The sequence below is a fragment of the Astyanax mexicanus genome, chromosome 4, assembly GCF_023375975.1.
Source record: "Astyanax mexicanus isolate ESR-SI-001 chromosome 4, AstMex3_surface, whole genome shotgun sequence".
NCBI lineage: Eukaryota > Metazoa > Chordata > Actinopteri > Characiformes > Acestrorhamphidae > Astyanax > Astyanax mexicanus.
The window spans coordinates 799,972-813,389 of record NC_064411.1 but is presented as its reverse complement, the minus strand read 5'-3'; the positions used below and the strand labels follow the sequence as shown (position 1 = coordinate 813,389).

General features: G+C 35.9%; 1 protein-coding gene across 1 annotated transcript in view; it reads left to right on the top strand.

Moving 5' to 3' along the window:
- The first annotated feature begins 8,234 nt into the window (after positions 1-8,234).
- The window catches only part of fndc7a (fibronectin type III domain containing 7a), a 31,517-nt gene continuing 26,333 nt past the window's right edge, over positions 8,235-13,418 (top strand). The window contains exons 1-3 of the mRNA XM_049476539.1: positions 8,235-8,394; positions 9,564-9,582; positions 11,767-12,024. Coding sequence (XP_049332496.1) covers positions 8,335-8,394; positions 9,564-9,582; positions 11,767-12,024 — 337 coding nt within the window. The 5' untranslated portion in view covers positions 8,235-8,334. The remainder of the gene's footprint in view (positions 8,395-9,563; positions 9,583-11,766; positions 12,025-13,418) is intronic.

Below are 13,418 nucleotides of genomic sequence, written 5' to 3'. Positions count from 1 at the left end.
TAGATATGGTTAAAGGAGTCAAAAATAATAATAAAAAGAGTATGCCCCTCAAAGTTGAGCAAATCTGTTTTTATGGCATAACACTGAAGATATGACACCTTGATACAATGTGAGGTACTCAGTGTACAGCTTGTAAAGCAGTGTAAAATTGAATTGACCTCAAAATAACAACACACAGCAATTAATGTCTAAACCAATGGCAAGAAAAAAAAAGTGACCACTCCCCTGAGTGGGAAATGGCCATATTGTGTCAGTATTTGTTGTGACCACTATTATTATCTAGCTGAGACCTTGTAACACTATTGAGTCACATAGCTAAAAAACAGAAAATAGCTAATTGGGAAGAATTGGGCCGTTTTCACTTAGGGGGTGTGCTCAATTTACTTGCCAGTGGTTTAAACGATTATGTGTATGGAGCTATTTTGTTATACAAACTGTAAACTGACTACTTTACATTGTATTACTATTACTACTTTGCATCACCAGAGAAAAGGCGTATGGTTACAGGGTTTATTCGTGAGCAGGACGAGGAAGCAAGGAGAGCAAAAGCAGCAGGGCAGAGTAAACGGGGGCAGTGGATGAGATGGGAATTTCCTGTATTATACTACTTAAAGTGTCATATCTTCAGTATTGTCCCTTGAAAATGTATAATTTAATATTTACAAAAATGTGTTAGGTATACTCACTTTTGTGAGATATGTATTTTAAGATATCTGAAAGAAAAAGAGTGCAAGTTAAATTGTAGAAGTCTCGAATGGAAAAAGTGACTAGGGAAAACTAATTTACACTTATCTTACATATTACATATAACTTTAAAAATTCTATAAAAATTGTATTTCAGAAATCTTGATTGATGATCCTGAACAGTTGAAATGCAGCAGAACTACTACCACTATCCACAGATACATCCACAGTTATCAGAGCTTTAGTTTTGACATACCTGTAAAGTCTCCCGTTTTGGCGGGGAAACTACCGTATTTTACTCCTCTTTCCCGCCGTCCTCCCGTATTAGTATTTTCCGGTAAATTTCCCGTATTATATTAAATTAAAAAATATATATTATTGAGGAGACAGGGCACTGACCGCTCTGTGTCTCTTAACCAATCGTGGAGCCGGTTCAAGGAGAAAGTCCCGCCTTTCAGGAGAAACAGCCAATCAGCTTGCAAAGGAGGGTCAGTGTGGGGAAGCCCCGCCCTCCTCGCTGTGAGTTCAGGCAGCTAGTCGGAGCAGCTGATGTTAAAACAGATCTGGATATACAGCGATTTTTCTAAAAGAAAGCTAACGCTAGGCTAATCATGTAAACTGTGATGAGATTTTTCTGATAGCTGCTCTTTAAAAATACTCGTCTCCGAAATAAAACACACAGATTAAACCTTTTAAAATAAAATAAAAATCACAGCTTGTGACTCAGTTTGACTAGAAATGTGGAGAGGACCGAAATGAACTGAACTGATCAGGAGTGATCAAAAGAAAGAAGTATTAATTAAAAATTATTAATTGTGTATACCACTTAGGACTAATTTTTACTGATGGAATATGTGTGGTCCATGTCCTTTTAGTAAAAGCTCATAATACTATTTTTAAGTCAACTACAGTCATTTTGCAGAATTTGTGCACCCTTTGTTCAATTTTAAATCTATTAAATAAATAAAAAATATATATTATATAAAAGAGTGCATTTATGGCAAAAAAAGACATGAAATCTTAACTTTTTTTTTTTTATATCTAGAAAAGGATTTTAATTTGGCTGTATTAAAAGAATGACATATGTAGGAATGTCCACAACATTTCAGATTCTGATAATCTAATTGTAGTGTGTAAATGGTTCACATGTGGTTATTTTAGATTTTTTGTAAACCTGTCTTAAAATGTAAGGGATACTGAACCTTCGTTGGGCTGGTGGGACGGCTTTAAGCGGACAGAGGGAAATATTTTTGCTTATCTTCGCTGTGAGGACGTTAAGACTTCTCAAAATGTTTACTCCAGTTACTTTCAGACAGTTGCTTGTTTTATTGTTGTAAATGATGACCTGATCTGCACTGTGTGTTGAGATGAGTTAAGGCTTAATTTTACATGTGTGGTCTGCAAACACGAAGCCAGTGCTCTAAATATACAATCAGTTAACTAAACAAAACTTAAATGAGTTATGGGGCTGCAGCTGGGTTAAAGCTACTGTACAATAAGAGCAGTAAACTAAGATATGTCCCACGTGTGCAAGGAATATCAGCTTTAGAGCAACAAAATGCAAGCTGTCATGAAAGATGAAGGTTCAGTATGCAACTACTAGTAATATTGTACACTTCTCTTTACAATATCAACTTACAAATCAAATTTGCTTAAACCAATAATTGTTAAAATTAACTGATTGTTAGAAATGCATGAGTGGCTAATATGCCATCTGAACCCACCATACATGCTTAGTGATTCTCAGAAACATCAGGCTAAATACACCATACATGCAGTCTCTATGCCTACAGGTGGCACCAGTGGACTTTCTCATATTTGCTGTTTTGTCAAATTCTGCATGTAATAATTCTGCTTTTCTCTGGTGTATTATACAGTTTAATGTCACTGATAACAAAACACTGAATACAATCTCTTAGATGGTTATCTTACTGCTTAGCTTAGCTACCTAGCGCTAGTGTAAGACTTAAGCTGGTAAAATAATTTGCATAATTTGTTCTGCTATGCATTGACATTGTGTAAATCTTTTTATTCAAGTTTAGATGTTGGTCAGAATGACGATTTGACAGTCTTTCTCTCTCTTAATTTCTGTGTTGATTAGTACAGACTGGGAGTAAAACAAGGAAAAGGAAGGTTGTCGTGTTTAGAACAGAAAAATAAAAGAGAATAAAATTATTAAGAACAAACTCTAAGACAAAGGATTACAGTGGTGGCAACAGTGTTTTTTTGTTTTTTCCAAAGTATTCAGGATTTTTCTTAACTTTTAAACGCAGAGCATAACCAGCCCAAGCCATATATATATATATATATATATATATATATTTACATTTTACTCAAAAAAACTACTCAAAAAAACTCAGAAGCATTGGGTCCTGTGTTTTTAATTTTGTCTACTGAAAGCACTTCTTATGATGGGGTTCTTGTATGAAAAGAATGTAACTTTACGTTTCATAAAGATGTTTTGCAGCAGGTAATATAAACGTTAGATAACCCAAACCCTCCCAGTCAGAACAATACATTTCCCCTGCCAGGAAAAAAGCACCTGTCTCGAGAGCGCACACCCACGTCTTATTGGCTTTAATTTTACTTAGAAAATGAAAATACCCAAGATACTTTTTTAAGCTACGCTGACTCGTAAGGAAAAAGAAACATCACCTCTCCAGAGAGGGGGTGCTTTGCTTCAGTGGGGCTGAATTCAGCACCATAGTAGTGTCTAAATCTGCATCCCCGCCATGAAAAGCACCCCCTCTCCCTAATGTCTAACCCTAATTCTTAACCCTAACCCTAAATTCTTAACCCTAACCCTAAATTCTTAACCCTAACCCTAAATTCTTAACCCTAACCCTAACCGTAATTCTTAACCCTAACCATAAATTCTTAACCCTAACCCTAATCTCTAACCCTAATTCTTAACCCTAACCCTAAATTCTTAACCCTAACCATAAATTCTTAACCCTAACCCTAATGTCTAACCCTAATTCTTAACCCTAACCCTAAATTCTTAACCCTAACCCTAAATTATGTGTGGAGAAAAAAGGCCCAGCTCACCATTATCAAAACCCCATCCCAACTGTGAAACATGGTGGAGGGAGCATCATGGTTTGGGCTGCTTTGCTACCTCAGGGTCTGGACGGATTTCTGTTATCAACAGAAAAATGAATTCCCAAGTTTACCAAGACATTTTGCAGGAAAACTTAAGACCATCTGTCCTCCAACTGAAGCTCAACAGAGGATGGATGATGCAACAGGACAACGACCCAAAACATAGAAGTAAATCAACAACCGAATGGTTTCAACAGAAGAACATATGCCTTCTGGAGAGTCCTGACCTCAACAAAATTGAGATGCTGTGGCATGACCTCGAGATTTACACCGAGATATCCCAAGAATATTGCTGAACTGAAACAGTTTTGTGAAGAGGAATGATCCAGAATTCCTCCTTGTGCTTAATAAAACCATGCAAACAAATATATTTTTGTGTGGTATTAGTTTCAGCAGACTGTGTTTGTCTATTGTTGTGACTTAGATGAAGATCAGAACACATTTAATGACCAATTTATGCAGAAATCCAAATATAATCCCAAAGGGTCCACATACTTTTTCTTGCAACTGTATAACATTGCAAAGACTGCTATTAATGTAAAAATGTCTTTATTTAAAAAAATTCGGTACCACTTTAAAATAAGACTACCTTTATAAAGGGTTCATAAATAGTTTACAATTGGTTTATTAATGGTTACTAATTAGGTTGTAAATGTCTTAAAAATCCTTAATAATCAGTTATAACACATATGTAGAAAGAGTAACAATGACCTCTTGTTGGCCAAATAGGAAACCCACAGCCCTCTATATTGTTGCCCTTTCTACGTGTGTTATAACTGATTATAATGCATTTACAACCTAATTATTAACCATTAATAAACTAATTGTAAACCATTTATAAACCCTTTATAAAGGTAGTCTTATTTTAAAGTGCTACCAACATTTCCAACTGTTGTCTGTCTCGCTGCCTCCTGGTGTCGCAGTGCTGTCAGCCAATCAGAGGCGATATGCATGTTTGCATGAATATTAATATATGAGCAAGGGCTGAAATATCATCGTTTTTCCCCGTCCAGTCCTCCACCGGACTAAAGCAGTGTTATACCAGATCACCAGAGCACTTTTTTACACAAAAACTAGCGTACATGGTATTCATTCATACTAGACATATATAGACATTTTCAAATGAGTAAAAAACTATGGAATGAGACCTTTAAAGTAGATAAGTTCTGACACTGGGCCATTGTGGAAAAAGACACTGCCACACTGATCTGTACCAGAGCCTGTGTTAAGTCTGGCCCGAATCTGGTGCAGTGTACATTTGCTGTCTGGGAAATGATGGCGTCTCTGTGGTGTTTTTCTCTCCTGTGGGTTCTGATCATTGAAGAACAGGGTAAGAGAAGGATAATAATAAAGTATACAGAGAAACAGATACAGAACGTCTGTTTGTAATCATAGTTTTACAAAGTGTCAGACATGATTAATGCAGCTGGTTATTGAAAAAAAAAAGTGTAGAAACAAAGAGGTGGTCATCATAATGTTATGCTTGATGCTTGACGTGTATTTAGTTCTGTATTTAGTGCTGTGTTGGAACTGCAGCGTCCAGTTTGTTTACTGTGTCTAATATCCATGGTATTTATTGTGTTTCTAATAAATCTTAACGTGTAGAACTTCATGAATCGTAATGCCTGCAGTGAAGCTGAAGTCCATCACCGTATTCACCTGGGTTTTGTTGAAATGGAGTTGTAATAGTAGCTATAGGCTTTCTGTGTACAAGTACTGGATCTTTTCCTTATAAAAAGCCAAATAGAGATCCTCCAGGAAGATAGTAGCAGGTCTGTGAATGAACTCATAAAAATAAGCTCTTTTTAAGTTAAGAAGCCTTTCTTTTGCCCCAGGAGATATGATATATGATAAGATATCAATGTTGTTATTGTCATAATCCAGGAAGACGTTTTACTACATGTCCCAGATTCAAATCCCAGTTTAGATTTAATGGGTTTTTTTTTTAACAGACAAAAGATTCAAGACTCCTCTAGTGAAAATCTCATTGTGTAAAATCTGACCTGAGTAGCAAAAGATATTAAGTTAATGCTAAACCATTTCTTTAATATTTCAAGTTTAGTTTTTATTTCTGTCCTTGACCATTTCAAAATACCAAAAAGCAGGCTTGTGAATAATCATTGTTTTCATAGGACAACACTGACAAAATGACACTTTGACACAATGAAAAGTAGACTGTATGCAGCTTATTTAACAGTGTAAATTTATTCTTTCCTCAAAATTACTCAATAACATACAACCATTAATGTCTAAACCACCTGCAGTACAGCCCTTAATGAAAGTCGCTCAAGTGTCAATATTTTGTGTGGCCACCAATACTTTCCAGAACTGCTTTATCTGTCCTGAGAATGGAGTTTACTAGAGCTTCACAGGTTGCCACCGAAATGCTTTTCCACTCCTCCATGACAACATCATGGAGCTGATATTCGCGGATATTGGAGATTTGTGCTCCACCTCCTTCCGCTTGAAGATGCCCCAAAGATGTTCTATTTGGTTTAGGTCTGGAGATACGCTTGGGCGGTCCATCTCCTTTACCCTCAGCAGTGGTCATCTTAGAGCTGTGTTTGGGCTCTTACTCCCTTTTGTGATACACTGTATGAGCAATGTAAATGCATCACTCAATATCAGAAACAGGAAGATTTGTCCAGGATCATGGTAACTTACTCTCACAGCCTACAACACTGAGGCCTGATAAATAAAAATTCTCTTTAAAAAGCTTATTCAAGCTTAATGTGACAAACAACACACTGATGGTAAGTATTATAAGTTAGGGGGTGGTGAAACACCCAATTTGCAAATATATTACGCAAGGAACCAATGGAAACAGTCTGGGAGTATACAAAATAACTAAAAGTTGGATGAAACCCCGTTTTTTTTTTGTTGGCTCCAGCATTAAAGCATATTACTGTTTAATAATAAAATATTAATTTGCTGTAAATTCTTTTCTAAAGAGTATGTTTTGTCATAAATAATTACATGATAATTCTGTAATTATTCTTAATAGCAATATGTCTGTAGTTGTCAATGAAGTAATGTAAAATTACTACTAAAATATTACTGTAAAATTATAGCTATTTCCTCTAATTTTACACTGTAAACCTGATGAGTTAAGTAAACTCAAATGATTTGAGGAACCTGATTGCTTTAAATCATTGAAGTGTTAGTAACTTAAATTATTTAAGCTCAAATAACACACTGATCTGAGTACAGTACACATGTTAAAGTGAAAAATACTTGTTCTATTTTCAGTTGACAGCACTCAAACAGTGCTCTTTAAATCTGGACTTTGTTATTCTTGGTTGGTGTGACTCTAACTGGCCAGTTAATAACGTTTACCTGCCCCTTAGCTTCCAACAAGGAAAACACTAGGACTGGAAACTGGATTTATTAATGTTGAGTTATTTATATAGAGATTTTTAGGACTGATATTGTTACAAAGCAGCTTTACACAAATGTGATCACAAGACAGAAAATCAGACAAAATAATAAACATGGGTCTAATTTATTCAGGTTAATAAACACAAGACCAGGAATGAAAGCAGAATATAACAGCCTAACTAAAGTGAGAGAGCCAGAAGGTAACATAGACACGGAGGCTACCTGAAACACCGGCATCCACCAAGTCCACCCGAGTGGTTTGTAGTGGACACCAGCACCAGCATCTCAATATACCACAATTCCCTACTTGCATGAACCCCTGGATCTGCAGCCTTATCTAAAGGGGAAACATTAATTACCTAAAGCTAAACTAAACAAGTACGTTTTTAGTCGAGACTTAAAGATTGAGTCCCAAACATTGAGTCACAAACTTTTAAATCTGTCAAGTAACAGACACTGATGGCATAATTCTGCATAAGTGACCATCATAGCATTCAGCCAACATAAAGCCAGTGAAAGCATTGACTTGCTCTTATAGCCTACAACACTGAGGCCAAGTATCAAGTCGACCTTAAACAAATGAGATGTTCATGTTAATTTCTGCAATATTTATGTTTTGTTAATTTAACAAGTAGGGCAATAAGTAATGTAATAAGTAGGGCAATGGAACAGTGGTAAACTGTTATTCATTACAGCGTATGCAGGGCTTCATCTCTGATATCTTATATCTGTTGAGTTAAGGCGATACCCTGTCTGTCGTGTTTGAGCTGTAATGCAGTAAGGCTGCAGTTGTCAGTGTTTCCACTTGTCCTCTTTCCAAAAAGCTTCTCCAAACACAAAAGACAATTCTCAAATCGATTGTTCCATTCAGAATCCCACCGCGCCAAGATCTCTCACACAGCCCCTCCTCCTGCTTTAAACCCGGGCCTAATGCAGAGCCTATCTCCGGCTGTCCTCGCGCATAAATGAGTGCACGCGCCGCATCGGCTGGTGCTGATTGGTCCACTCTCTCAGCGCCTCAGGGCGGGCGCACGCACCGAGTGTTCAAACAATAAAGTACCTGTTGGACCAGCAAAAAAAAAGGAAAAGAGGGAACCAAAGCCCTACAGTCAGCCCACAAAGATATCAGAACACTACCTGAAGGCAGCAGATCACAAAGAGACCGGAGGCATGGAACCCGAATATTTACGCTTATTAAAAGTCATATTACTGACTGTTGCCATATCTAAGGTGAGTGACAAACTTTTATTTCATTATTTTAAAGTAAATTTAGTAGAGAAAACTGTGTCTTCATATTAAGCAGAAGCAGTAACAGGTCCTACGAATCCGGTGTTCATGTATAGCCTAATGCCTCGTAATTATAATTGTCTGCATTATCTTGTATAACAACTTATAAGTCATTTTAATTCATCATTAATTACAAGATTCTTAAGCATTAAAATGTAGTCATTAATTTCCTGTCGTAAGTGCTGTCGTTTGTGACTTTTATTGTAAAGTGTTACCCTTTAACTGTATTAGTTTGTTAGGTACCACTTTAAAATAAGACTACCTTAATAAAGGGTTTATAAATGATTTACAATTAGTTTATTAATGGTTACTAATTAGGTTGTAAATGCCTTAAAAATCATTAATAATCAGTTATAACACAAACGTAGAAAGGACAACAATATAGATGGCTGTGTGATATAGTTCACTATTTGGCAAACAACAGGTCATTGTTGCCCTTTCTACGTATGTGTTATAACTGTGTTATTAATGATTTTTAAGGCATTTACACCCTTTATACCCTTTATAAAGGTAGTCTTATTTTAAAGTGGTACCGTATGTTAAATGTTCTTCTAAACAGATATTATCAATATGAGTCTTTTTTTTTTAATAAGGTAACACACTTGACACCTTTCACCTTTTTAAATGTATGACATGCTATACATATCACTATAAGCACTTAATTAGTCTGGAATATGACCTTGTATGGTGCATCATAATGCACCATTTATAAAACATTATGAATGCACATTGTCAGTGTGTAGACAGAACTAGTAAAACAGAACAAGTAAAACAGAGCTCAGGATTGGGTTATTTTACTACAATGTAATAAATTAACACCTTTTCGTAGCTTGCATATTGCATGTGTGGGTGCAGTGCTGTGCTTTTATAAGGGATTTGGAGATGCTGTGCACTGGATTCATGGAGAAATGCAGGCTGCACAGATGCAAATCCACGCTGAGTGATGTTCAGCAGTATCTAGGCTATTTCCTCAGGGTCTGATAGAGCTTAATAAGCTCCTGTCTGACAGAGTAATAGAAAGAATAATAGCCCGGCACCCAGAAAGAGAGAGATTTCTGATATTTTCTAACATTCTTGTGTGTCATTGCTGTGTTTCTCTGTTTCAATTACAGCTATGTGCTGCACAGAATGGTAAGCAAATGTTTGATAATTTAAAGTTAACAGCTATAAAAAAAAAGGGTTTTAATTTAAATACTGGCTCTAAGTTGAAAAAAATAAATAATTACAACAAACCTGACAAATGTGTCGTTTTATACTCTTCTGAGTAGAGCATTAAGCATAGTTTATTTTAGTGAATAATTATTATTATGTATTATTCCACAATAATGTAGATTATTTTAAATGTTAAAATGTTGTGTGTATTTATGAGCAGATTTGCACAGATGGTGCATTGTAAATGCTTTATCATTCAGCTGAATATATATGAAATATAATTTAACAGTAAGGTGATAGTAAATAGTTCTCTATTGAATGTAACCCTAACCTGAACCCTAATCTTAACATTAGATTTAAGTTTTAGTTTAAGGTTTGGGTTAGGGCTGGGATTTAGGGTTAAATTTGGATTTAGTTTAAGGTTTGAGTTAGGGCTGGGTTTTAGGGTTAGTTTTAAGATTTAGTTTAAGGTTTGAATTAGGGCTGGGTTTTAGGGTTAGATTTAAAGTTTTGTTTAAGATTTGGTTTAGGGCTGGGTTTTAGGGTTAGGTTTAAGGTTTGGGTTCAGGTTTGGGTTAGGGCTGGGATTTAGGGTTAGTTTTAGGGTCAGTTTGAGGTTTTGGGTTAGGGCTGGGTTTTAGGGTTAGATTTAAGGTTTGGGTTAGGGCTGGGTTTTAGGGTTAGATTTAAGGTTTGGGTAAGGGCTGGGTTTTAGAGTTAGTTTTAGGGTCAGTTTAAGGTTTGGATAAGGGCTGGGTTTTAGGGTAAGGTTTAAGGTTTGGGTTCAGGTTTGAGTTAGGGCTGAGTATTAGGGTTAGATTTAAGGTTTGGGTTAAGGTTTGGGTTAGGGCTGGGATTTAGGGTTAGTTTTAGGGTCAGTTTGAGGTTTTGGGTTAGGGCTGGGTTTTAGGGTTAGATTTAAGGTTTGGGTTAGGGCTGGGTTTTAGGGTTAGTTTTAGGGTCAGTTTAAGGTTTGAGGTAGGGATGGGTTTTAGGGTTAGATTTAAAGTTTAGTTTAAGGTTTGGTTGGACGGGGTTTTAGGGTTAAAATTAAGGTTTAGTTTAAGTTTTGGGTTAGGACTGGGCTTTAGGATTAGATTTAAGGTAAGTTTAAGGTTTGTGTTCGGGCTGGGTTTTATGGTTAGATTTAAGGTTTGGGTTCGGGTTATGGTTAGGGCTGTGTTTTAGGGTTAGTTTTAGGGTCAGTTTAAGATTTGGGTTAGGGCTTGGTTTAGGGTTAGGTTTAAGGTTTAGTTTAAGGTTTGGGTTAGGGCCGGGTTTTAGGGTTAGTTTTAAGGTTTAGTTTAAGGTTTAAGTTAGGGCTGGGTTTTAGGGTTAGGTTTAAGGTTTAGTTTAAGGTCTGGCTTAAGGCTGGATTTTAGGGTTAGGTGTAAGGTTTGGGTTCAGGTTTGGGTTAGAGCTGTGTTTTAGGGTTAGATTTAAAGTTTTGTTTAAGGTTTGGGTAAGGGCTGGGTTTTAAAGTTAGTTTTAGGGTCAGTTTAAGGTTTGGGTAAGGGATGGGTTTAGGGTTAGTTTTAAGGTTTAGTTTAAGGTTTGAGTTAGGTCTGGGTTTTAGGGTTAGTTTTAAGGTTTGGGTAAGGGATGGGTTCAGGGTTAGATGTAAGGTTTAGTTTAAGGTTTGAGTTATGGCTGGGTTTTAGGGTTAGGTTTAAGGTTTAGTTTAAGGTTTGAGTTATGGCTGGGTTTTAGAGTTAGGTTTAAGGTTTAGTTTAAGGTTTGAGTTATGGCTGGGTTTTAGGGTTAGGTTTAAGGTTTAGTTTAAGGTTTGAGTTATGGCTGGGTTTTAGGGTTAGGTTTAAGGTTTAGTTTAAAGTTTTGGTTAGGGCTGGGTTTTAGGGTTAGATTTAAGATTTAGTTTAAGATTTGGGTTAGGGCTCGGTTTAGGGTTAGGTTTAAGGTTTAGTTTAAGGTTAGGATGAAAGTGTAGGGTTGAGTTCTAAATATAATCAGTTACATTCAGCTTGGAATTCATTTGCATTTAAAATATATTCAGTAAAATGTGATATATATATATATATATATATATATATATATTTGTTTTTTATGTACACAGTTATATTGAAGTAAAAAGTTATTTTAGAATAAGCCTATAGAATAAGCTGAATTAAACTAAATCATAAATATCTGTGTTGTTCTCCTCAGATATTACACTGTCCATCTACACGGTTACATCTAAAAGTATGACAGTGCGCTGGAGTGGGCGCTCGGGTGCCACCTCCTACAAGATCACCGCCACGCCCAAGAACTCCCACGACCAACCCGTGTTCGCCCAGTTCAGCGGCAGCACGGTGATGGGCTCTGTCAACTCGCTGTCCCCGAACACCGTGTACACCATGCGGGTCGAGGCCATGGACAACGCCGTCAACGTGCTCAGCAGCGCCGAGACCGAGGAGACCACTGGTGACTTTTATTCATCAATTTTACTTGATTTAATGTCTACATCTCTGTTCATTCATTATTTTCACATAAACATTAGTGACACATTACTTACAGAAAAAAAAAAATTAACCGTTATAATGTCATTACTATTCAAATTCACAGTGTTAAATTAAGTGTTTAACCCCCTGATTACATATTTTAAAATTAACACAATATTAAATGAATGTAACACTCATCAGTTTAATGCATGTTACTCCACATTTGCAGCAAATCTCAATTCTAGACAGATAAAGTTAAGATAAGATAAATTGACCTATCATACCGCAGTTAGTTCCGACCCTGCAATGTGGAACGTTATCAGCCGGTAATGCACAGTAACCGAAGCTCCAAAAATTTTTTTTTTTTTACTGTGTAAAACACAAACTATGTATTTTAGCTAAAATAGAAATACTGAAGGTAACTCCAGTAAAAGAAGAAGGAAAAGTACAAAAGTATTTACCTTCGAGTTATTCATTTCATAACAAGACTAAAAACTCCCCTAATTTTAAACTGTTACACTGATGCTGATCTCCATGCTGCTCTGTGTAGCTTCTGTATGTACGACAGGTTAAAACCATTTCAAAACTAAGTGTTCCCTAAGTGAAAATTAAAAGTATTTAAGTTTGAAATGTAGTTACAGTAATGGAGTTAAATTAAAGTGTATTTTTTATGAAAATACTTTAGTAAAATACAAATACACAAAACATCTTCTTAAGTACTGTAACACACTCCAGTGTCAAAAGGAAAAAGCTAAGAAAACTCAAAATTCAAGCCAACTTACTGCTGTGAGTCAGAAGCTGGCAGGCTTTCCCTTTTTTTTCTGCACCTCACAATTAGAATTTTTGAGAAAATAAAAAAAAATAATAAAAAAATGAATCTTGTCTCAATTTTGTGATTTTTCCATCTTGTAACAAAAGTCATTTGCATTATACAATCAGATTTTTATTACAAGATGCAAAAATGGTCAATTCTGTTCAAATTTCTTCTTCACAAAAGTTAATTGAAAAAAAAGAAATAATGGTGTTTTATACCCGATTTTCTATGTTCAACTTTAGCCTGAAAGTTGAACTGATAGACATTACACTGACAATTGGCTTGGTATCAAGTTTTTAAATTTTGCCAGCTTTTAACAAGAAAATAAATAAAGCTAGTTTAACATTTAAAAATCCCATTAAGGAGAATATTTTGTACATTTTTTAATACAATACAATGATGTGTTCACTCTCCACCGCTGCCTAGTAAACTGTTAAATAATAACCAACACACTGTCTCATGAATCCTCGCTTTTGTCCTTCATTACCAAACATATTGCCCCATAATACTTTACACGCTACAGAATATCCAATGACAGGATGACCTACAATCTGTACTCCCTG